This window comes from Uranotaenia lowii, chromosome 2 (assembly GCF_029784155.1).
Source record: "Uranotaenia lowii strain MFRU-FL chromosome 2, ASM2978415v1, whole genome shotgun sequence".
Lineage (NCBI taxonomy): Eukaryota > Metazoa > Arthropoda > Insecta > Diptera > Culicidae > Uranotaenia > Uranotaenia lowii.
This window is the reverse complement of record NC_073692.1, coordinates 258075780-258101337: the sequence shown is the minus strand read 5'-3', so window position 1 is coordinate 258101337 and position 25558 is coordinate 258075780. Positions and strand designations below refer to the sequence as shown.

The 25558-nt window shown below is 34.9% G+C and overlaps 2 protein-coding genes and 1 long non-coding RNA gene across 8 annotated transcripts in view; all 3 read right to left on the bottom strand.

Moving 5' to 3' along the window:
* LOC129744214 (nardilysin-like) overlaps positions 1-17114 on the bottom strand; it is a 73837-nt gene extending 56723 nt beyond the window's left edge. Inside the window, exon 1 of one of the 2 annotated variants that reach the window (XM_055736625.1) lies at positions 16980-17114. Coding sequence is in view for 1 of the 2 variants with exons in the window: in XM_055736626.1 (XP_055592601.1) it covers positions 16980-17098 (119 nt within the window). In the remaining variant the exon portion in view is untranslated. The remainder of the gene's footprint in view (positions 1-16979) is intronic. The other variant, XM_055736626.1, reaches the window with a different exon arrangement.
* LOC129744216 (uncharacterized) lies at positions 10602-11316 on the bottom strand. Its single transcript, XR_008736854.1, has 2 exons — positions 11270-11316; positions 10602-11081 (listed from the first exon to the last, which is right to left on the bottom strand). It is a non-coding gene; the product is annotated as an uncharacterized LOC129744216 (long non-coding RNA).
* Positions 17115-17872: 758 nt separating the features above from the next.
* On the bottom strand, positions 17873-24758 carry LOC129747242 (protein suppressor of sable-like). 5 transcript variants are annotated; one of them, XM_055741343.1, is made up of 6 exons: positions 24672-24758; positions 22248-22602; positions 22038-22183; positions 21669-21974; positions 19765-21609; positions 17873-19574 (listed from the first exon to the last, which is right to left on the bottom strand). In XM_055741343.1, the coding sequence occupies exons 2-6, from the start codon at positions 22537-22539 to the stop codon at positions 18501-18503; spliced, it is 3663 nt and encodes a 1220-aa protein (XP_055597318.1). In that variant the 5' UTR covers positions 22540-22602; positions 24672-24758; the 3' UTR covers positions 17873-18500. The 5 variants fall into 5 exon arrangements, with proteins under 5 accessions (XP_055597318.1, XP_055597315.1, XP_055597316.1 ...); XM_055741340.1 differs by lacking the exon at positions 24672-24758 and adding an exon at positions 24150-24365; XM_055741341.1 differs by lacking the exon at positions 24672-24758 and adding an exon at positions 24181-24365.
* Positions 24759-25558: the final 800 nt, after the last annotated feature.

The following is a 25558-nucleotide window of genomic DNA, read 5'->3' as shown; positions in this document are numbered from 1 at the left end:
CAGTTGAAGCAGTTATATTGGGGCTTATTCTGCGACGCGAGTGACGTGACTTACGAAATTTCATATAGTTTTGCTGGCTTAAATAGCTTCTCTAGCCACGAAATTTTCGTTCGGATGAGCTGTTATTGGTCTTCAGAGCTCATCGATACACAAATTTCTTTTCTCAAGCATTTCCTGGAGTCAGGACGAAGAAGTGAAATTTCGTGAGTCACGTCACTCGCGTCGCAGAATAAGCCCCATTGTAATGACAAAATTCTATTATTCATTTGAAATTCTATTATTCATCATATCAAATACTAATTTAGTGCTCTACCAAATTTAACAGATAAGTTCCATTTGTTTTTTTAGGTTTAAATGATTTGAAAAATCGAATTTCAATGTCTTTTAATCCATGGTCTCCAATTTTCATTCAATCATTTGAATCTAGACTGCTTTGGAAGTTCACAATCGAATAACTTTTTTTGCCGCCAAAAGAAAACTTCATCGCCGGTGTCATCAAAAGGCGCTAGAAATCGAGATTCGGGAACGTAAGTGGAGATGGATTGGGCACACGCTGCGAAGAGATGAAAACGAGATTTGCAGAGAGGCCCAAAAGCTCGTGGCGGCGACGTCTAGCCGCTGAAATCCGCACAGTTGACGAGAACCTTGGCTGGCAGGAAGTGAAGACGCTGGCTCCGGATCGCCAGCAGTGGAGATCTTTTATCTCAGCCCTATGCGTCGGTCAATCGGCGCCGTTAGGTAGGTAGGTAGGTAGGTAGGTAGGTAAAAGAAAACTTATAAGTTTCAGGTTGCTATGAAAGTCAGTGAACAAAACATCCAGACCGGTCCGCATAACATTCAAATGAAAGAATTTTTTTTTCGATTGAAAATCATCGCTTTCATTTTCATGCCTTGTTGAAAATCTTCAAATAAGTAGATTATTAGTCTAAAAATGCAAATTATTGGGACGGTTTTTACACAATCAAGCTGTCAAAATTAAAAAAAAATATTTTTTTTAATAGGTTTTAGGATTTATTGTTGCTTCAAAATCGATTCCTCTTACTTAAATCAAAAATTAATATAAATATTAAATGAATATAGAGTTCTTGGCACAGTTCCTTTTTTAAAAAATGTATAATCACAAAAAAATATATTGAAAAAAATCACATAAAAATAACAATTTTCATTTTCGTTTGAAATTGAAGATCTCGATTTTCATTTGAAAATCATCAGGTGCACTTTGAAAATCATTAATGTCATCATCATTCGAAACACCGGCAAATTTCAACTGAAATCATCGTAAGCAAACTTACAGTAGTATTTGGTAGTATGCTTTGGCCTTTCATTTGAAAGATTTTCCTGTTGTGAATGTGAACATTGGAGACGCTGTTTTAATCAAACAAACTATATAAAAGAAAACTGCAACATTTTTTTTTACTTTATTCAAATAGATTTGTAGCAAAGAAGTTTAAAAAAACTGTTGCAGCTACCATTTAAGTGAAACTTTCAGAGCGAGTATCTTAATCTATCTTAAAAATACTAGTTTTACAATTCAGTGTTCTTTTTTGTAGATATGCCTGGCGCGATCATTTAGAGATTACAAAATGTTTTCAAAGCTATATAAATCAAAAATAAGACTTTAGACGTATGTTGGAAGATCATGAATATCACAAATTTTCAAAGGTTTCGAGAATTCATCTTTTTTTAAATAAACAAATCCGTTAGTAAACCAAGCAAATTTAAAATTGTTTTCGTTTTTCAATTTCCTTGCAGCACTAAGCAGGTGTTGGTTCGCACTAGTCAAACGGTGATTAAAAAAAATTTGTTGATCGACACTTAATCCCAAGTCCAAGCAGCTTAATCCTCTGGCAGCTCTCATAATTTTTCCCTTCAATACATCGCTGTTGAAACGTATCAAGATCGGTGCGACTCCTTTACTGTTTGAAGATGAAAGGCGAGTTATCCCAGAAATTTGATCAGCATTGTATTCGATTTCCAAATGTTTCATAATGTTGTCAAAAAGCTTCCACAAATCTTCATCGGTGAGGTGTATTACGTTGCTTATAAGAAGGTGATTGTTCAGAGATACTTGTTTGAGCATATTTAACTCAAAATTAAGCTCTTCTGTGTTTTGACGGCTCGGCATTTGATGATTTCAGTGTACTCACATCATGCGTCAACGATAGAATAGCTTCTTTTTGTTGGCTTATCTCCACTTTCATGTTTTCAAATTCAGATGAAATGAATTGCTGGGAGGTTTTGATTTCTTCAATTTCATTTTTCAATGAAAGAATCGATTTATTTATCGAACTGGCAACACCATCAATCCTCACGTTTGTTGTGTCAATAGCGCTCATGATGTCCGCTTTGATCATGTTTCGCAAATCTAAGAGAGAGATTCCAGAACGATCATCACCCAACGTTTTATTGTTTACTCCAGCTTCAGCATCATCATCATTGTTTCGTTGCTTCTTGGTATCCTTCTCTGGCGATGCATCATTTCCATGCGAGTCACAATTTACGGTTGCGTCTGGTCATCGTTGCAGAGTAAGTTGTCGCACAAACGCTTCACGGTGATACACACCTCCGGCTATTGTTATTGTGGATGTGGTTCACCAATTACAATATAGAATCACCGATTCAATCGAAATTACGAATAGGAAAAAAGCGATTGTCTATAAAAATAAATGATCGCACTTCTAATGTTCCGGAAGATACACCATTCGAGCAACAGTTTCCAAAACTAAAAAGCGTAAGTAAGATATTTTTTCCTTCGTTTAAACGCTTCTTCTAACGACACAAAAAAAAACCAGCCGGTGAAGATACTCTAATAGATTTTATCACAGAGAACAGACGTACAAGCTATCTCACGAAACCTGTGTAAAATTTCCAACGAACATTTTAACCAATTTTACCTTTTTGGCTTAACCACCAGATGTCTCCAAATACACCAAAGAGAACTGTGAAAATAAGATTTGTAACTTTTGAACGGCGCAATAGATCGCACTGTTTTAAGTCAAGTTTCAACGTATTTTTTGGGTGTCAGCATTTGAAATTTTACACACTTTTTTAAAGATTTTTTGTTCGAGCTTGTTCGTCTGTTCTCTGTGATTTTATTAATCAATTAAATGTTTTAACGTTTTTTCTATAAGTAAAATAGGTAATTTTTTTTTATAAAATGTTTATTTTCAATCATTCAAATCTCTACTAGTTCCACCGATTTCTCCGCTAATTTCAAATGGTAATGGTTCCGCTTATCATCAAAAATAATCCCAAAAAATGGGGTGTTGCGAAAATGTGCACTTTTCGATGGACGAGCCTTCCAAAATTGCCAATAAAATGCACTAAATGCTTTCTATAGAGAGCTTCAGCAACTTCTAAACCCATCATAATGTATGAGAAAAATGTAGATCGTGGCTTGTTACAACTTTGTTTCAAAGACAGCGAACCATTTTATCCAATCTACAACGTGTCAGGTTCAAAAAACTGTTTTTTCAATAGATTTTTTTTTTTACTTTGACTGGTACTCCTGAGGGCGATGTGATAGGACTTTGACATATTCAACAAACTTATGTATTTTGATCAGATAAACAACTTTGTTGAAGACATCAAAGCCCTAATTTGTAAAACAAAAAAGTTAGCATTTTTATCTCGCTATCGGTGGACCCCTTGGCAAAAAAATTGATAATAGAATATGCTTCTTGTAAAACTGAACAATGTTGCTGAAGACATCGAATATCTATCTCTTCATCCCTGGGCGCTATTAACTGTGGAATGGTTTCACATTCACCTGAAGAGTTTAGTAACCCACAGAAACTTTATTTTGTTATAATGAACAAATCTTTGAAAAGATAATACATTTTACCTCCAATTTACGCCTAGGTGGCCGAGCGGTTTGCGTCAGTTTATTGTTAATCTTAAGTTGATCACGCTTATTCAATCTGTATAGCTTTAATTAGTTTAATTAGATTAATATAGAAAATTTTTCATACTGAAAATTCAGTGCAAAGCCAAATTTAGGTGTAAGAATAGTCTCAGAAAATGCAAATTGATAAAAAGTTTAAAAACACAAATACCTTTAAATAGCCGTCAAAAATTCTGTGTTTCGTGTGTTTTTCAGAAGATGCCAAAATGTCACAAATCACGTTAATTTTCAAATTCTCTTTCGATTTTTTTTAACTGTGACTGGAACAGCTTCGACGGTTGATTGATTAAAAAGTTCAATTTTACACCACTTGTTTACATTTTTTGTGGTCATGATCTAGAGAAATTAAAAAAAAATCCATATGTGCAACATATAGCGTCTAACTTCAACTTTCTCAAGCACTAAGTGTTTTTTTTTCGAGCACGTAATAACTGACTTACAGTCTTTTCCCCGAATCATGTTTCTTCGGATTTATTTCTTGGACTTTGAATAACTTTAAAATAAATTATTGTAGCTGAATATTGTCTGAGAATCATATTTGTGTCATGTTACTAGCTTTCCAAAACTATCAATTTTGTAAAAATCGGTTGAGAAACAAGAGAGTTTTAGCGGAAAAGTGTTAGGGGTCATTTAACTTCCGGAGGTATAAATAGGAATATACAATAGACTGAGTCGATTTGGGGTTAATGTTGAATTTCTCAAACCCTGGGTTCTAAAAAGCTTCGTTTTGGTTTAAAATTCATCCATGATTTTTTGCAGAAGTTTTAAGTAACGTTTACATGAGTAAATTTCAACTTTTATATTTGTATGGGAAAAAATTTATATTTTGTACTGAAAAATCAACATCATTTTTGTTTTCTCTGTGGAACCAAGCTTGCTTATGATTTTTGTGCCAATTTATAAATTTTTTAAAGAAAACTTCTCGCTAAACAACCTAAGAAACATTTAAAGTTTTCTAACATGTGTCAAGACCAAGCTTAGGTTTCATAGAGGCTTGAAAAGTCTTACAAAACAATCGGTGTTACTTGGGAACTTTATCGAAGATCGTAACTTCATATTTTAGTAGGCAAAAAAGTTATTAGCTGTTAAGCAGAGGTTTGTCTTTCGGCATTGAAAAACAATAAATTCAATTGACATCACTGTTGGCGCCCCGCTAAGTATTGCATGAAAAGTAATCATGCAATACCTCGCTAGGCACCCAGCAGTGATGTCTATTGAATTTATTGTTTTTCAATGCCAAAAGACATGCCCTCATTCAACACCCTATAACTTTTATGTCTAATAAGATACGAAGTTACGGAGTTCGACAAATTTGTTCGGTTGAAAATTTCCTTTAGAGAATTTATAAATTGGCAGCAGCCTAGGTTTCATCGAAGAAAAAAAAAAGATTTTTCAGTACAAAATATTCAATTTTCTCATACGAACATATAAGTTTAAATTGACTCATGATAACGTTACTTAAAAATTCTGCAAAAAATCACGGATGAGATTTGAACCACAACGAAGCTTTTTAGACCCCAGGGTTTGAGAAATTAAAAAATGACCCCATGTCGACTCGGTCTAATATACAAAGTGTCGGTATGGTTAGTGTTAATGAAATTTTAATGACATCGGTTGAAATGTTCCAAGTAAGAGTAAACACATATTTAGGAGGAAATGAAGAGATGAATAAGACGCATTTTCGTGGAGCGATCGCAAAGTTTCATGCATTTCGAAGTCATTTGGCACCAAAATTGAAATTTCGATTTTTCCGATTTCCTTTGGTCCCCCTTTGATGATTTTAGACGGTCATAAAACCAAATCAAGTCCGATTGAGCTGAAATTTAACAAAGGTCAGTTTTTTGGGCAAATCTGTAAATGTATATGGTCGGTTCTCGAAATTCAACATGATCCATTTGGCTGCCACCTTAATGAATATACATTGAATAAGACTTAGGTTTTAAACCATGGATGGCCAAGATTTTTACCAAATTACTATCATCATGAAGCTAGCGGATAGCAGAAAAAGTATTTTATGCAGTTTATGAACATAATAAGAAAAAATATGATTGTAAAAATTTACGGATCTTAAAAAAACTTTATGACCCGCGGACCAAAAGGTTGTTGATTGTTTACCCCCGATAATATGCAATATGATAAAATCTATTATATAAAATTCTCTTGTAACGGTGTTTGTAGTACTACTCCTCCGAAATTACCCAAACTATTCGAATGAAATTATTTTTAGAATATTCTGTAGCCATGCGAATCGGTTTATATCGAATAAAAACAACACAAAGTCGCATCAATTGTCCGTAATAATTAAATTTGTAGTTTTTGAATGAAATAAAAGTCATGGCTTCCATTTTTTCGAGATTTTCATTACTTTGGGCGCCAGGCGGTTTGTTTATCGTCTCCATGGTCGAGGCGTCGCGAGCAAACGTCGCGGAGAATAAGGCTATGATCATTTAGTATCCGGGCACTTTATTTCGGCGATAGCTACGTTAATAGAGCTCGGATATGCAAAACTTTTGTAGCGTTGTGTTGCTTATGAAAAGGACTATCTTGCCTATTTTTGATAGATTTTTAAGTTAACGTGTGTTTGAGATAGTTACGATGCAAAAAGACATGGTAAAAATAATTTAGCACAAATTTGCTCCTTTTACGCCTTTTGCGCCTCGAAAATCCTTCATTGTTGACTTGAAAGCTCATGAACTGTTGGTTTTTTTCTGATTTTTTTTTTTCGAACCAAATGGTTAAGAAGTATAAGGAGCCACTCTAGGATCCACACGAAGTTCAAACCAACCATGGGAGTGCAACCCTTGATCTTAAATATGGTAAAAAGTCTATGGTTATTGGGGATAACTGAATGCAGACTCCTTAAATATGCAAAAAATCCATTTCCGGCAGGCAAAAATTGTTGCTTGACTAGTAGACACCAAGTAAATAACTAATAATGATCAGTTCCAAAGATCGCAATCTGTGCATCCGGTTTTTTACGCAATATGACAGATGTGTTCTGATGGACAACAAAATTTATGTTAAAACCGGATTTAAGAGATCAAATTCTTCGAGATGCCTGCTCATGAAAAGGTTCCAACCAGATTCCAATTGCTTTTTCCAGGTGATTTTGTGTAAAATATCATGATTTTGCAAAGGTTTTGCTTCTGTGGTAAAAAAAAATAAATCAATACATGAATGAAAAAGTGTGCAAAGATAAAAATGAGATTTTATGAAAGATTTACAGTATTTCTTGAAATCATTGATAAATATTTTTTTTTATATTTTTACATTAAATGTCATATCAACACTTTCATTTCCTCTATAGAAAGTTTTTCGATCAAATGAATAGTTTTCAAAATACACACGTTTGTAACTGCCCGGATACTAAATGATCATAGCCTTAGTAACCATGGCATAGCATACTTATTAGTGGGAACATTTGGGCGCGTATTTATCAACCAGGCATACTGTCAATGCACGTGGTGGCGCTATGAAGCCTAGATCTGATATTTTTCTTTATGATTCCCAGCACATTTGTACAGCACATGGTAATTTATGACGCCTTGATGTGACCCAGATTGATATTTTGCCGAACAAATCTAAACCATTTAAACGATTCAAAAAAATAAAACTATTTTAAATTTGTGTTAATTGAAGAAGAAATTGTTGTAAACAATTTTTGAATTTAGTACTGATGCATATGAAATATTGGTATGACTCTTTGCGGACATCTGAAAAAAGGAAAGTGGGAAAATTTACATAATATTTTTTACAATCCAATACGCCTAGAAACATTTTTGGAACATGTGTAAATGTGCTTAAGGCGCATTTTAAATTAAAAGGTACACTAGAACAAGTGCAAACGTTCAACATTTACATAAAATGTGTACATTATTTCTTCATTCATAAATGGTTGGGTCCAAATGAACAAGCTGACTAAATTAACTCAACTTTTTTTAAATCATTCACTGAAAAACTGTTTGTTTACACAGAATTCAAGTACGTAATTATCATAAACGTGTGTTTTTGTTAAACATATTTTGGCTACATAGAAGAGACTTTAGATCCGCTTTTTTGTTGGAAAGTTTTTTTGTGATTGATATTCTAGAAGCAAATTTTTTTTTGATAGCAGAAGCAGAATTTTTTTTTGATAAGTTATTATTATGACCTGAAAGTTTTGAAAATAATCTTAACTCCTGTCATTTCACACGGTGAAACAAAATGCAACGCGTCTTTTAGCCATGAAACATATACCTTTTAAAAAAAATTTCTCCAAAATTATCAGAAAGGGTATCCCGAATGTTAAATCTGAAAAGGATATTCAAAATTATCAAATATGTCTTTGTAAAACAGTATTCAGTGAAATTGAAGTACAAAGCATTATTTTATTCTGGAGAAAAACTGCAGATATATTAATAAAAGTTGATAAAAATACAAACATGAACAAGTATTTAATTCATTTTAAATTCTTTGCACTGACGCATCTGAACAAGAGCAGTGTGTTTTCAGTTGCATCAATAAATGGGACACATGTATACTAAGATTTTTTTTTAAACAATATGAAAGTTGAACTGTGATAATATCCGTTTGCACTAGCCCCGCTGTTTCTTTATTGAAAATTACATTTTAGAATAAAAAAATACACTTGAATGTTTTTTAAGATTTCGAGGTATATTTACATTAAAATTTCCAGAAAAAAGAATGAACTCATGAAATCATCGTAGCCTTAACAGATTAGTTCTATTCGATCTATTTAATTTTTTAAACCTGAGTTCCAATTAAATGTTATTGAATCTTGAAAATATCATATAAACTTAAATGAAATCTCCAACACTGTTCAAGAAATTTTTGAATCAGAACACCCCAATGCTTCAGTTAGAATCTTTAAAAACTATGATTTGAATTGGCAGACATTTCCTTTAGGATAAAAAAGAAAAAAAAAAGCTGTAATTCGGTTGAATAATAGAAAATCTAAACATATTTTTTCCGCCTTTCAAAACCAATCCTTTTCATGATGGATTGGGTTAATGTTCGAAGGAATTTAATTCGCAATTTTTGCTCAAACAAATAAAAAAACGGTGATTTTTTTTCGGACATGATTTTGATGAAAATATAGATATTAATTACCACTGCTTCCAAAGGTGTGGATAGTTAACAAAAAGCTGCTTGAAAATGGTTAGTAAAAAATATCTTCTCTAATGTGTTTTTATTTCTTCAGTTCTCTACTCAGGCGCTAAAAGTGCTGCGTTTGGCAGAATATAGGGCAAATACTCCCGATATTCAAAATTATTTTTCCATAAAGTTTCATTCATATTATCAACATACAATTCGATTGAGTCAAGCGGGAAAATTCGAGTATACGGAAAGGAGGGAAAAGTAAAAAAAAGACTAGGACAAGTTCACAAATGCGAAATGATTGACAACTCAATATTTAATGATTTTTAAAATTAATCAGTGAAAAAAAAAAGGAAAATTAACGCCAAGTTTAACATGGTAAGACGAAGTTTACCGGGTCTGCTAGTATTATATACTATTTTATCATGTTCTTTATTATCTGAATTTACATAACAAATTTAGTTACAAATTAAATATTGTCAACTTACTCTACATCGTTGCACTCTTGTAGCTGCCTTCATTTCACTACACAGTTTACGTGCTGTTTTTCTATGGACGTAAACACACGTGATCAGCTGTCGAAAATCAGTTTGAGGCAAGGCACAAGACAGAGTTCTGATAGGAGGAAGCATTCTTCTTAACCCTCATCTAGAGGTGCCAGGTGTCCTGATTTTTCAGGATTTGTTCAAACAAAAATTTATTTGTTTGACTGATCATATCTCAATCGCGTTTTCTAAAACGATTTCTTTTCAGCTCAATTTTTAAGTAGTTAAACGAGCTTTGTGAACTTAATTGTATAAGTTTACATAATTAGAATGGTTTATAACAATCTGTCTAGAAATTCACTATCTATTGCGCCTCATATTGATTTTTAAATATTTTTTCTCGATGAAGTCATTTTCGAAATATGATGTACCCAAATCGTGGTGTCACAACGCGCCACTTAACCCTCATCCGCATTAGATTTCATTACCCTAATCAGCACTAGGAGTGTCAATTTGACACCACAAACTCAAATCGTTATAACTTTTGGCGTGTTAAACCGATTTAAACAAAACTTACATCAAAAGAAACGTTGTAAGGGCATCCGCAGCAATCGCGAGTATAGTGAAAATGCTCACGCGTTTGATCACTTTTAAACCGCACCGGGGGTTAGTATGTGGGTGAGCAAAATAGGGCCGTTGCCGTCGGGACCGACAAAATCACCAAATTTGCTCACTAGAAAGGGGCGAGAGCAAACATGCACTGAAAAAAATCTACCATTGAAGGCTAAGTTCAACAAACGATGTTTATTAAAATTTTGTAATTTTGGTAAACAATTTGTTGATTAATTAAGCAATTGTGGCTCTTCTTTTGATTCGTTCGAACGTGCGGACGGAATTTTGTTCGCGGGGGGATCGGAAATGTGTCGAAAATTATATAGAGCCATTTTGGAAGTATTCTGTGCTGGGTCGAAAGAGGTGAAAATTTAGGCCCTCGGAATCGGTGGCCCAGGGTTTGTTCTTCGCAGCCGAGTGGGTCGTCGGAATTAGCATAATTTTGAACAGTGCAGAACTTGCAATTGACCAGCATCGAATAACAACAACGTAAGCAATGCAGGTAAGTGAAAAAACTGTTTATTTAGCGAAAATTTATTTTTTTTAAATTTTTTTGGTTGGAAAAGTATAGGCAGCAAATAGAAAAAAAAACTTCACTGTCTGACCGGGGCCATGAGCAGCATCTTTAGCAGATAAGTTTGAACCGGGGCAATGACGCATACAATCCTCCTTCTCGCTGCGCTGCACCAGGGAAAACGGTTCCGACTCACTGAGGCCAAAGTCTTGGACCAGCGGCGGAAAACCTCCTGTTTGATCGTGGAACTCCACAGCAGCTGGCATATTTCGCGCAAGTTCCGCTGAATTTCGGATGATTCCGGCTGACACTGCACAGAAGTTCTAGTTGCATCCGCAACCTGACCCGGTTGCTGGTCGCTCGAAACTGCGTGGCCCTGTTGCTGCTGTATGGCATCTTCAACCAGCATGTCGACTTTGGCGTCACATAACGGATAGCAGTTAACCCGTCGAATAACCTCCAACAATCGCTATGCATAGTAATAATTAATAATTAATAAAAATGATAATAACCGAAATTCAAGCGAAAAAACTATCGACTCCGAAAATTTATTCGATCAGTAAATTTAATTTAATATTTTCTGTTAAAGTTTTCTCAGTGCAATGCACAATTTAAAAATAATATGCTTCCACCCGGTGCGCGAAAGAGTGTGTATACCAAAATCGGTCCGCTGAAATGAGCAAAATCGGGCCGCGTATACTCTCGTATTGGTGCGTTTGCTCTAATGTCAGTAAAATATGTTTAGAACATTATATACAGCAAAAGTTACAAGTTTTCTCGTTATTCAGCATGAAAGAAAAAAAAAATCCGAAAAAACATGCCTCACGAAAACTGCTGTAGTTCATATGTTACACGTCCAAAAAAATATTTGCCTTATGCATATGAAAGCTGAAGTTAATGCCTACATCATGAGAACAAGAAATATTTTTTTAAATTTTTTTAATGAAATGGTCACAAAAAGTTCAAAAATGTGGTCTAAAAAACCTACTTTTCATTCGATTGCTAGTAAATACTGTTTGAGCGATAGTAGAGTTTTAGAAAAAATATGACAACAAACTTTATTAAAATTCTAACATTTTGCTATCTTTAGATTTTTGATGCAACAAAAATTTAAATTACTGGATTTTTTCAAAGTTCACTACTTTGCGCATTTTTTTTACAAATTGAAATTTCATCTCTTTTTGTGGTCCACCGTCAGGTTGTACCCGGATTTTCAGTGCTTTCACTTTGTTTAGACCAATCAAAAGTATATTCATTGGAAAGCTAATTTAATCTACATTCTAGTGAGGTGCAACAAATCACGCTGTGTGATTTCACAAAAATATGAAAATTATAAACGTGAAATCATTCCTGAATTTCTAGAACCACAGGCAGCGCGTCCAGCAAAACGTGTTTGTTTGCTCTCCGAGTAGGTACGGTGGGTGGTGATTTGGTCAGAGAGCGAAGCCGACAGACGAAATAATGATGCGTGTCGTACGTTTCTTGGTTGGAAATTTTCTATTGATAGTAGTCCACGTTTGCTTGTCACCAGTGATGCCACATTCAAATCGGTATTTTTAAACCCAAAAAAATCTGTTTTCGGTATGGAAATCCGAAAATTCGGTATAAAAATCGGTATTTTAAGATGATTGAAAATTTTTCGGTAGTGATTCTGATGTCTGTTATTTAATACTTTTTCTAATAAATGCCTTAGGGGGAAGTCGTCTATGGCCGGACATCGCCTATGACCGGACAACAAAGATTTTTCGAAAACACAATATCCTAATAATGTTTTAACACCATGAAAATGAATTAAAAAGTAGCCTGACATGGTGTTAGAAATATGGTAATCCAATCTGAAAAAATAAACCAATGCAGTTTTTTCGACTTGTAAAATTTGAACTGCACATGAACGACATCGTCGATTGGTTATCTTTCGGCTACAGTAGATATAAGATAACAAAACGGAAGTTCAAACGAAATATTATGAAAATTAAAAAAATATGCGATTTTTCTATGACCGGACACAAAATTGTTGTCTATAACCAGACAAAAAAATATTCAAAATTATAGATGATTTCAACTTAAATCTTTCATTTTATGTCTATAGCACCCTCAAATGGTTAACAGAAAAGAAGGATTCAATAACGAAACTATTTTGGTCTTCTGAGAAATTTTAAATTTAGCTGTTCGGTCATAGACAATTTTTCTTTAGTTTTTTCAAACGAATGTTTCATTCTGGTTTGTCAAAAAAACTGTTATGACCGGCTTCATAGAACGTTCATTATTGGAAAACACACATTCACAAGACCTGTGCAAGCGATTTCAGTCATTTTACTACGTTTTTGTGCCATTGGTGACAACTTTGGTGAAGTAATTCGTAGTGTCCGGTCATAGACAACAGTTTTGGAAATGAGTGAAAACTAACATGAAATGATTTTTCTTACCACATGAATATGTTTTAAATTTTTTTTCTAATATAGTTAAGGGATCATAGTATTAATACTCTTCAAATCAGTAGAAGAACCAATATTTACAAAAATCTATTTTTGAAGTTATTGCATAAAAACCTTAAGTGTCCGGTAGTAGACAATTTCCTCCTATTGTCGAGAAAAAACGCTTTTAACCCTTTCCTTCCCATGGTAGCACAGGTGATCCACAACTTCGCACAGCTCGCATTTGAACTGGGCGCTTTGGATCAACACAATTTTTTCACCGGATGTGTGTGAGTGAAGAAACATTGCACGAAATTTGAAGAAAATCGGTTCGCTAGGTTTTGCTTGGCAGGTCAAAAGCTTCAAAAAAGTCGGATTTTTTTTCGAATTTAAATCAAGTTGTCATTTGTTGTTCAATAACTTGTCAAGTTTTTATAATTTCCTTCAAATAAAATTACTGACGTGCAGAAGGCTGCTTATGCAAGCAGAATCAAATGATGGTTTACTTAGATTGCAACTAAAACATATAAATTTTTGAGTAATTAAAGTGGATCACTGGTGATACACTGGGAACAAAACGTACTTTTCTTCTTGTGAAGCTTCTTATCGATACTCAAGAAAATCATTTCGTCAACAAAAAAATTCGCTTCAGGATAGTTTCATCTGCTCAAATGACCACGTGTCTCGAAATGTTTGTAAAAGTTCGTGATTTTCTCGAACAACTGCATGTTTTGTTTTCCTTGCGCAAAGTGTCATGGCGGCCATTGTTCAAGGCAAAAATGAAAATTTCAAATATTTCAATAAATAGACTATCGAGGGATGCGTATACAAAAGAAGTTTTTTATCAAATAGGATCGTTTTAGTTTGTTATCAATGAAGTGATGAAATTCCATGTTTTTTTGCATTTATTTCCTGTTTTGCATTTGCACCCTATGTGTTGTTATCTTCCCAATGGAGCACATATGATCCACCTCAAAACTAAAATTTATCAAATGGATCATTAAAGTAGGCTTAAATTATGCATTTTTTGTTCTAGAACTTTAGCTGTAAATCAATATTTCTAGTTTTATAACGTGAAAAACCTCGTGGGAAGGAAAGGGTTAAGCAGTTGTGTTTGGCAATTTTCCATTCGTTTTGAAACAATTTGTATTTTTCTTCCGAACATAAAGGTATGAAAATAAATTTCTAAAAATCTGAAGAAATCACGAAACATAGTTTGAAATGTAAAATCGTTCTGTATTATTAACTCATGGATCATTTGCACTTATATTCTTTTGGCTCTGTGGTTCCTAATAAAAAAAATCGCATATTGAAAAGTTTTTGTGGAATTCTTTATCAAAAAAAATCCTGAAGCTTCCTTGTAATATTCTCAATCATAAAATTTCTTCTTGTTTTCGATTAACACATGATTCTTTATAGGTGTAATCCTTAGGTGTACAATTTGTTTATGTTTTCAAAATTCTGAAAACTCATACATCTTCAACCTCATTAGATTAATTTCCGCTGGCTATCTTGGCGCAATTATAAATAACTATCATAGAATCTGTTATAGAAAACGACAGTTTTCCAACATTCTCAATGGAAAAATTACCTCCAAATTCCAAAGGATAGTTAAAACTTTCGACTTTCAAAAACAAAATGCTTCTTTCCTTTAAAATTTGAGAGTTTCGACTGAAATATTGAAAAACGTGCACTTATCATAAAATCTTCAAGTGTTTCTTACTTAGCTAACGCCAAATAGTATCATTTGGTCGTCTTCAAATTAACAGAAACCCAATATTTTCGATAGTCTTGCTTATACTGAAATAAATTTTACATTTTGTATCAAAATCTCAAAAATCGGTATGAAATCGGTATGTTTTGCCAAAAATCGGTATTCGGTATATACCGATTCTTGGATAAAAATTTGCCCAAAAATCGGTATGAATACCGAAAAATCGGTAGGTGTGGCATCTATGCTTGTCACGACACGCATCATTATTTCGTCTGTCGGCTTCGCTCTCTGACCAAATCACCACCCACCGTACCTACTCGGAGGGCAAACAAACACGTTTTGCTGGACGCGCTGCTTGTGGTTCTAGAAATTCAGGAATGATTTTACGTTTATAATTTTCATATTTTTGTGAAATCTCACAGCGTAAATTGTTACACCTCACTAGAATGTAGATTAAATTCCCTTTTCAATGGATATAGTTTTGATTGCTTCAAACGGCGAGAAAGCAGTGAAAATCCAGGTACAACCTGACGGAGGACCACAAAAACAGATGAAATTTCAATTAATGAAATCGCGCAAAGTTGCCAACTTTGAAAAATTCCAGTAAATTCAATTTTTGTTGCATCGAAAATCTAAAGACAGCAAAATGTTAGAATTTTAATAAAGTTTGTAGTCATATTTTTTAAAACACTCTACCATCGCTCAAACAGTATTTACTAGCAATCGAATGAAAAGTAGGTTTTTTAGACCACTTTTTTGAACTTTTTGTGACCATTTCATTAAAACAAAATTAAAAAATATTTCTTGTCTTCATGATATAGGCATTAACTTCAGCTTTCATATGCATAAGGCAAATATTTTTTTGGACGTGTAACATATGAACTACAGCAGTTTTCGTGAGGCATGTTTTTTCGGATTTTTTTTTCTTTCATGCTGAATAACGAGAAAACTTGTAACTTTAGCTGTATATAATGTTCTAAACATATTTTACTGACATTACAAGGTTTCTATTGATATAAGTTTTATATGAAGTTCATAATAATTCAAACGACTTAAATAGATTTTACTTTTGTGGTGTCAAAAAGACACCTAAAGTCGGAAAAGGGAGTTCTTTTTGTCCAGGCTTCCAGGGTTCGTCCATAAAAAAAGTAAAGATGCAATATTGAAGAACTTTTGAATTCATTTAGGGTCCCCGAAGAAATTTTTGTATTTTGAAGCTTCTGAAAAAAGTTACAAGCCTTCAAACTTGCAATGGTGTCAAAATGACACCCTAATGCGGATGAGGGTTAACTCATGCGCAGCAGAATTCAATCACTGGTTAATTGTTTGTATTCTACTATCAGACAAGCATATTTCTGATATTGCTTTGTTTGATGGATCTCATCGTTTAGTGCCAAATGCATCGATCATGAATGGCAAATTAAAAAAAAAATATCCACGACCAGGAATCGAACTCAAGACCTAAGATTATCTCTCCGACACCTTACCAAAAGGCCAAATCGTCAGATTAAACAGATAAGCTGTAGCTCTATAATACAGATGACTTCATCAAGTTGAATTCGCTGCTAAATTCTACGGCAGAAAATGATCATCGTGCCCCGATTAATTGTGCTTATACTGCCTCAGTGGGGATTCTCATTTTAAAATGCATTTTTAAACGTTTTTATCTACATTTTCAAGTTTCAGCCAGTTAGGAAGAAGACTTTTTTTATTGTCTTAACATAAAACTATGATGTACACATATTATAGCTGTTTTCTATGGGTAAATTAGCGTCCTTATTAAAGCAGCCAAAATAAAAAGGTCCAATTCGTTCGTATTCTTGGGAAAACCTTTTTGGAGTTGCTTCAAAATTATTTCTTAAAGAGCCTGCATGTACCAAATGAATTCGAAATGTTTCATACCACAGAAGATAGAAAATGAACCCTAAAAAAGAATGTGCTTTGAAAAAAGACTTTAAACGCACAGTTTCACTAAAAATAAAAGTGCCCATCTTGCCTCGTGTGGCCATCCTGCCCTAAGGGTAAAATTGTTTAACATTAAAATTTTTATTAAGGTTTTGAAAATGTTGTTTAAGCCAAGGGGGTATGCAAACATCTTATGTTTGACAAACAACAAGTGCGTTTATGGGCAACGTTTGGTATATTTACGCAAACTAACGGTGCATGAAATTGAAGCGCATTTCGCCGGCTTTCCGAAAAAATAATAAACATTTAATATCAATACATTAGGATAACTTACAGTTTTGAGCGCCTTCTGGTACAAAATACCGGTGTATCTGCGAATTTCACTTTACGATTGAACACTGTCCACAGTTTCACTCCATGCGGAAGCATGCATGAAAATACCAAAACATTCATGCTTAGATAAGAATGATCGTTTATTGATAATTTTTACCCGTTAAACTATTGGTACACGATAAAGAACAATCACTCACCAAATGACTAAATATAATTCAAATTGAACTTTTATTGATTGTCGATTATTTTGATTTATTGATTGTCGATTATTTTGAATCTTTCATTACTTTTACAGAGCAGCAGCGAAACTATGCTATTAAATGTATATTTATATTCAAAGTTGAAGCAGCAGGGCATGAGGGAGAAATGGTGCTATTTCCGAACTTTGACAATCTGCAGAGTAAACGTACTGAACGAATCGAAGTCTATTGCATCCGACAATAAATAAAAAAATAAGTATAAAAAGGCAAAATATTAATACTCTATGTTCAAACGTTACCCGTAGTTTTTTGTGCATGAAACTTACAAATAAACATGTAAGATATACAGTTTAATACAACGTGAATTTACAACAATGTGTTTTGACTTTTAGGCTTACTATTTGCTCGGATATTTAAATATCAGCATAATATTTATTAAGTATATATTATTAAGTAGAAAAAGAATGTCTTATTACCTACCGTAATACGTTGTTGGACAAACCTGAAAGAGAAGCATACATATGCATTGTTGAAATGCCGATCATATTCGCATCCATTGTACCTGCAAACAACATGTTTAACGTTTTTCATGTGATATTCAAATCACTTTTTGTTCGAGTTGTAACCGATCGAGTGATGATGGGGCATTGTTTCATGATTCGAAAAAACAAGATGAGCGTATGATTGTTTTAAATTAATTTTTCACAAACTTCCTATATCAGAATCTCTTCATTATTTTAAATATTTAATACAATGAACTTAATTTCGACGCATGAATGATTATTTAATTAATTAATTAGTCCTTAATTGGCTCTTTTTATTTTATATGAATGACGTTAGAAGTTCTAGCAGAGTCAATATACATCAATGAATTTTGATGTGAAACTTGTTTTACAGATAGACTCTCATCCATTTACCACACTATAATCTGATATTCTTAGATTTTAATAATTAAATTCCCATTTATTCATTCATATACGCACAATGTGTTGAGTAATGTTTCCCACTTCATATGGTACTTATTTTTTGATAAATTAAATTAGTATTCACAAAGATCTTACTTTAAATATTTACACGTTAGTCTTCCAGTTAAAAAATGTTGACATTAACATCCAATGTCAAAAGTGTAAATTAGGGAGCCAGGAATGGAAGCGCACGTCGGCAACAACCTTGCAAACTATAACCAGTAACACAGATAACGGTCACTTGGAAGCTTTTGGTATGTGCCGATGTTGGTGGAGTTTGGTTTTCGCTATCACTCAGATTCCAACAGTTGGTGGAATCTATCGTACGCGTTTCGTACGCCAACCACATAATATTGATTATTTTTTCTTATCCATCCGTCGATGATTGTTATTATTTCGCCTATTTGGACCACCCGCGTTGTTCCAACGATCATTGTTTCTGAAGTTATGCCCTCCTCTGTTATTGTTTCTCATAGCATTGTTGTTACGTGGGTTGCTGAAATTATTATGATTACGTTCAAAATTGGGTACAAATCCTCCAGGGCCACCTGGTCCTCCAGGACCTCCAACAGGACCTTCTTCGTCCCAATGGTCTCCCCAATCGTCTAGCAAAGATGGTGGGTTCCCTTTGTTCACTTGACCCATTGCTAGAAACTGTTCAAATGGCATATTGGGAGCTACTCCAAGCAACCCAGGTCGTACTTCCGGTGGGCAGTTGAAACGCGGCAAATCAAAAAGCGATGGTGGTTTATTACCCGGCGCTGGGAGGTTCACTGGGGGAAGAAGATTCATCGGAGGCATGCCGATGTTTGGTGGAGGTACAGACATCAGTGGTGGTGGCTGGGAAGTAACTAAAGGAACGTCACAAAATTGAACCGAATCATCAACATACACATTGAGATTAGACAGGATAAATTGTAACAACTGATTTGCCGCCACTTGTTGCATAAAATCCGCTAATTTATCTGTTGATTTATCCGAATTGTGGAACTTTTTCATTTCGGTCGATAAAATGGCCAGTTGTTGATTAACCATAATTTTATGCTTAGAGCTCAAATCCGTGTACCAGGTAGATCGTTGTAAAATAGTCTGTACGTCTAGAGACGAATTTGGTTGTCCACAGGAACCCATTCCGTTAATGTCATTTTGGCCAGCAGCTTGAGCCTTTGCTTCCAGGTTACGTTTACGGGGATCAACACGTGGTGCAATAGGAACAGATGCCGATGGTAATGTTTGGGATGATGTTCCCTGGGATGATTTTGGTGACCTCATACCAGAGAAAAGCGTATCAAACTTGTTTGACTCATTACTTTGATCTTCGCTGGGCATTCCAAATATCCTTCGCAGGCGGGGATCCTTGGTTCGTTCCGGTCGTGGAGTATTCCTACGAATATCTTTGTAGTTGGGCTTTGGAATATCGACTTCATGAACCTAAAATAAATCAAATGAAATTGAGAACATAATTTAAGTTGTTAAACAATTGCTTATCGCTAAAAATCACATCATACTTTGAGTACTGATAACAAAAAAACATGTTTTTTTCTGGAAACTTCTTTTCTAGAAAATCAAACTATGTACTAATTAACTTTTTATGTTTGAAATCTAAGGGACGTTTTCTCACCTTATAGACAATTGGTGCGTGCGAAGTGATGGACGCATCTATTTCCGTCGCTGGAATATAATTGGTCATAATAGGTTTGAAAGGGAGCCTTAGATCAACGTCACTATTGCTCAGTCCATCCTCGCCCATTTTGTCTTCTAGATTCAAGAAGTTCAATCGCATGTCTTTGTCCCGTTCCGCGTACATTGACGTGGGTTTTGATTCGGAATCACTGTCGTCACTATTGTCATAACCACCAGGATCATCGTAAATTGAAGGTCGGGCGGGTTTTGTTGAGACTTTTGGAACACTACTGCTGCTCACTGCCGGTGTACTAATATTGCCAGAGTTAGGAGTCCAACCAAGGGTGGATGTAGGAGGATTATTATTTGGTGACCCAAATGGTTTGTGTGTTGGAGAGGGTGAATGTTCACCAGCAGAATCCTGAGAAGCTTCGATATTGCTGTACATAGACTTACGAGAGAAAACGTCATTTTTCGCTTTTGTAGAAACAGCTGGTTCATTTTTAACAGGTAGATTATCTTGAATGCATGACGTCGAAGGCTTTTCCTCATCCCAGAAATCTTCGTCATCGAGAGATTTGTATATATCGAAAGGTTTGGAATACTCTATCTTTGTCGTCGACAATGAACGATTATTAAATCTTGAATCGAAAACTGCTGGTTGCGGAGAAGATGAGAATTTATTTTGAAATTTATCTTCTTTTTCGCTTCTGATTTTTTCCGCGGGTTTATCGTCATAATCTTCATCGTCGAGACTGATTTTGAGATTGTTTTCTTCATCGTCGTCGTCATCATCGTGTGCTATCATAAGTTTGTCGGGATTCTCACTATTATCGTAATCATCATCATCAAGATTAGAATCTTTTAAATACTGAGAGTAATCAACAGTTGGCGTTTTGATCAGGCCGGTAAGTGAATTTGAGACCAGCTCTAAACATTCATCTTGATGACTACCATTATCGGTTTGTTCCGACTTAACAAGTGGAAGAAAGCGCATATCGACATCCTTTCCACCAAGAGCCGACAAATCAGACGATTCACTTTGTAGTGGCACGTGCGATGGCGTTATCCGCATATCCTGATCTTTGCTATGAGTGAGCGATGTTGACGACGTTGACCCTTCATTAGCTTCGTCCTCTGTTTGGTTCACTGGTTTACCCATATTTTCTCGTAGTTTTTTCATATTCATTGCATTCAGTTGCAATTCATGTATTTGACTAATATTTAAACCTAACTCATTAAGTTGAGCCACAGTAAGTTGGCTGATTTGATCTATATTTTGTATTCCCATTTGCTCTAAGTTGGCAATCTGCTCATGCGATATCACACCATCTAGATATTTCAAGCTAAGAAATTCTCCGCCGTTACCAAAAACGTTCATATTATCCGTATTTTTGTCACACCATCTCGATCTCCGATTTTTTGCGCTACGATCATCCCTAGACATCATCTCCAACAAAGAAGGTATTTTGCTTTCTCCTGCGTTTTTATCGTCTTCTGTAGTCTTATCAGTCATGCCGTGTTTTTCCAAAAGCTTGCGGTGTGTGGCGTTGACCATTGTTGTTGCACTGTCTCTACTTATACGAGGGAAATCTCCCAGAATCTCCTGGGGAGCTGATTCCAAATGCTTCAACAAAATTGCTTTTAGTTCATTAGTTAACGGTTCACCGTGGCTGAACAAACATTTTTCCTTTTCTTTACACTTTAAACCTAAGTAGTAATACTTGCAAGGGAAGTCCGAATGCATGTACAAACACTTTTCCCGTTTCGCACAGCAATCCATCAAATAAAACTTACACAATTCCATTTTGCGTGGCCCGTTGTTTCGATGATGTCTATCATCCTGCAAAACGGAATAAAAAAGTTAAAAAAAATCAATAAGGACTCGAAAGTTTAATTTACATCAGAGTCATCTCGTTTGCGTTTTCTGCTGTCCCTCTGGTTCCGATTGCGGGGTCGGTTTTTGCGCTTTCTTCGATTGTATTCGCGGTCCCGTTCCCTTTCTCGATCTCGGCGATCCCGATGATCTCGATCACGTCGATCGCGTGAATCATCTGACGAGTAACTATCTTCCGATTCACTTCTATCACGCATAGGTCGTGCATCAGGTAAATGTTGAGGTCTGGGGCTGCCACCTCGAACGTTCAACATCTCGTATTCCAAATCGATTTCTTCCATTTCTTCAGTTTTTTCTGGCTGAGATTTTTTCTATGAGGAATCAGAAGTCAAATTAGTAAAATGTGAGCGTTTCAATTGATTTTTTTCTACAACCTTGGATTTTTCACGACGCCTACGTTTAGGTTGTGCTTCCCCATCCTCATCGTCGTGGCGGTTACTGAGCGCTGGCATCGGAGGTTGAACTCCATCTTTGATTAGGGCGCTGGCTATAGCATTCTCAACACTGGTAGCCCAATCGTCTAAAACATGTCGAAAAGCACAGTTTAGGTCAAAATACCATTAATTTAAAGGACAAAATATTACCGACGACTGGACCTGGTTTACTTCTCTTGGAGGACTTAGGGGGCGGGGCATCATCTAAAAGTCGAGCTTTGCCTTCGATCAAGTTTTTAACGGTTTGAACTTTGTCGTTTATCTCCCGTAATCTGTCTTCTGCTGAAGTAGACAAATTTTCTGATGGCGGATGGTCAGGCCCTGATGAGCTATGCTCCTGTGATTTCCCCTCTTGGATAGACTCATTCAACAACCCTACTGGAACGTCTTCTTCCTCGTCGTCTTCAATCTCTCCATCCTCTAGATCTTCATGTTCACTCATTATTCGGGTTATTGGTTGTGTATCGAGTATTTCAATTTAATAAGTTGTAATGTATATAATTATCTGTAAACAAAAGGAAAACTTTTTTAGTTACCGATTTTTTAAAAATAGTTTTCAATTAGGTAATAATTATTTTGAAAACAATTATTTTAATTTTTTAAATAAATTTCATGATCTTCAGATTGCACAAACGAGAAAGTTTTTAATTGACTTTTTTTTATTAAAAAAATCTGATATTTTCTGAACAATATTCAAGATGGTGTTGTCTCAATAGCGACACCTTAACAAGGTCAATTTTATTGTGTCCAAAATAAGCCTGCCCGTGTCTTCATAGAAAAGAACATTAGAGTACGGTAAGTAAGATAAAAAGGTAAGGTAAAAAAAAACTACCTTATAGTAATGAAATATCAAAATTTAATTAACTAAAGAACTTAATTCGTGTCAAGGCGGAAAAGTTAAATATGGTAGTAGTGCACGCAGTTTTTTTCAAAGAAAAAATCTCATTGTAAGTTAGTTTCTTTGATATTAAAACTTTGAATCATACAAAAATTTAAAAATTTATTGAAGTAGATTTCCAGTTAACATGTGGACTATTAAACGCACCCGGCTCTGCTGTTCATTCATACCAATCTACATAACCGAGGCAATGAAAAGAAAATACTACCTCATACTCATCGTATATACAACGTAACTCTCTCTTTTCGATTTTCATTGATTCTCTTCTCATGTTGTATATGAATGCTCTCTAAGTATGGTACTAACACATACAATTCGCCATGCTGGTCAAACATATTGAACGTGTATGATGCCCACTTAATAATAGTGGGCTTGCTGTCACTGCAGAAATCTCGGTCACTTGTTTACTCATAAAAATAATGTTGTCAAAAAAACCACCACCACCAGCTAATTACCCCTTCCATTAAATATTAGCAAGAGAAAAAAAATTACGTTCAATTTAAAACCGTGATAAGCACGAGAATTTCCAATATTATGTCAAAGCAATAATTTTACTGAAATTAATTTGTTCATAAAATATCACATTTTTTCACCAGATGTACACCGGGCTAAGATATTTGAGCACGCTAGCTCTCTAGTGAATGCATGACGCGGACACTAACACATTGAAATTAAGCCAAAATATATTAGAAAATCGTCAGTATTTACTGCGTTTACTGTATCCGATTATTAGCAGCAGCCTTGTAAGACTGTATACGTTCTCTCCATTCTCGCTAAATGAAATCGATTTCCTCTTTGCGCGATGCACGGAATGAAAATCAAAGATGGCCGCCTTTCTTTCTATTTTATCATTGGCAGTGGCCTTTCTCGAAAAAGTTCACTGTTGAAAATTCGCGACTTTCGCTTTCGAAAACAGGATTTCTGGTGACTGGAACCGATCGAATTGAAACTGCCCGTTTTCGAATGTTAACTTTCACTTTAAACGCGATTTCCCAAATGCTCGAGTATGTGCCCTTGCCTACAAATGGTCATGTGCGCAAAAATGATACGACGTAACAAGCGCTACTCCCTTGCGAAGAGTGGTGGTAAAATGGCCAAAATCATTAAAATTAAAAATGGTACAAAATTGCAGAATTTTCATCCGCTATACTAACGATTACTAAGTTTTCTTTCCGTCAATTTTACCGCTTACTGGTGCCTCATAAACAGGATACTTTCCGAGGGTTCTATTTTGGCAATCAACACTTAATTTTCGATGATCATTACATTTCTCTCATAATGGCATTATTTTTTTTAATCAAGATCAAAAATTGGTTGGATTAGTGTTTTATAAAGACAGCGATTTTATAAAATACGACTGCATTCCTTCGCGTACAGAACTGAAATGATTCATTGTCTCGCGATGAAGTGTGTATTAAAAAGAAAAGCACCGCTTGCTTAAAGCTCAATCTACGAAAATGAACATGCAAACGATGAACACCTTAAAAGGGCGTCCGTGAAATACGGTTACTACCTGAAGTAGAGTAATTTCCCATTTTTTTTTCAAAATTTCACACAATATGCTCCGAGCAGCGTATTAAATATAATTACATTAAAGTCCTTCTTCAAGAATTATAGGTGCGTTTTACGTAATTTATGGAGGATTTACGAATAGAGGTAGCCATAAAATTACTCACCGATGAATGCTTAGAAGTGCACACACACATTGTTCTTCGTATATCTTCGAGTGAACTTTAATTTAAGCTCAGCTTTAGAAGCTGAAATAATTCATCCGATAATAATACCAGAATTCATATTTTGAAAACCAAAAATATTTACTTTAGGTTGGATATGAGTCACGAAATGCTACTGAAACATAACATCAATATTTAATTTGTTTTACGCAACATCCTGAGAAGTTTCGCTAAAATCAACCACGAACGTTCTTCAACGAAAACGACGAAAACAGAAATGCTGTCGCGAAGTTCACCCTCATGAAAGCTTTGTACAATTTTTCGACCATTCACTTTTTACAGCAGCCGCCTGGTTTTAACAACCATGATTGAAAATATGTGTTTGGTACACTATACTCGTTTGTACTTTAACAACTTTTTAATGGTAAAAGCAAAATATCTGTTTTTTTGATGTAAGATACGCATATGGAATACTAAAAAATTACAAAACACCGTTAAAATATGTTTAAAACAATTGGTCTAAAAGAATTATTGAAATAAGGGCACCTATGTATCCGTGGTCTATTTTTGGGTCTAATTTGTACTACAATTCGACCAGCGAAATTAGATCCAACCCAGTGAAAAATTTGTAGCCCCACTCGTGATCCAAACGGTTTAGAACTGAGTCAAATTGGGTCCAAATCTCATCAGTTTTGGGCTGATTCTTTACTGGTTCTAAAAAAAATGCGTTGAAACTTGTAACTTGTATCGTGGAGCACGGATGCGGTTGCTTTAGTGGAAATTTGAGTCTATACCGGCTTTTTGGACCACCCAAGTAACCATGTGCACAAAAATAGCAGCTTATTTCGCCAAAACTGGCTCAAAGAGCAAAGAAGCTCTTAAGCTGTTGT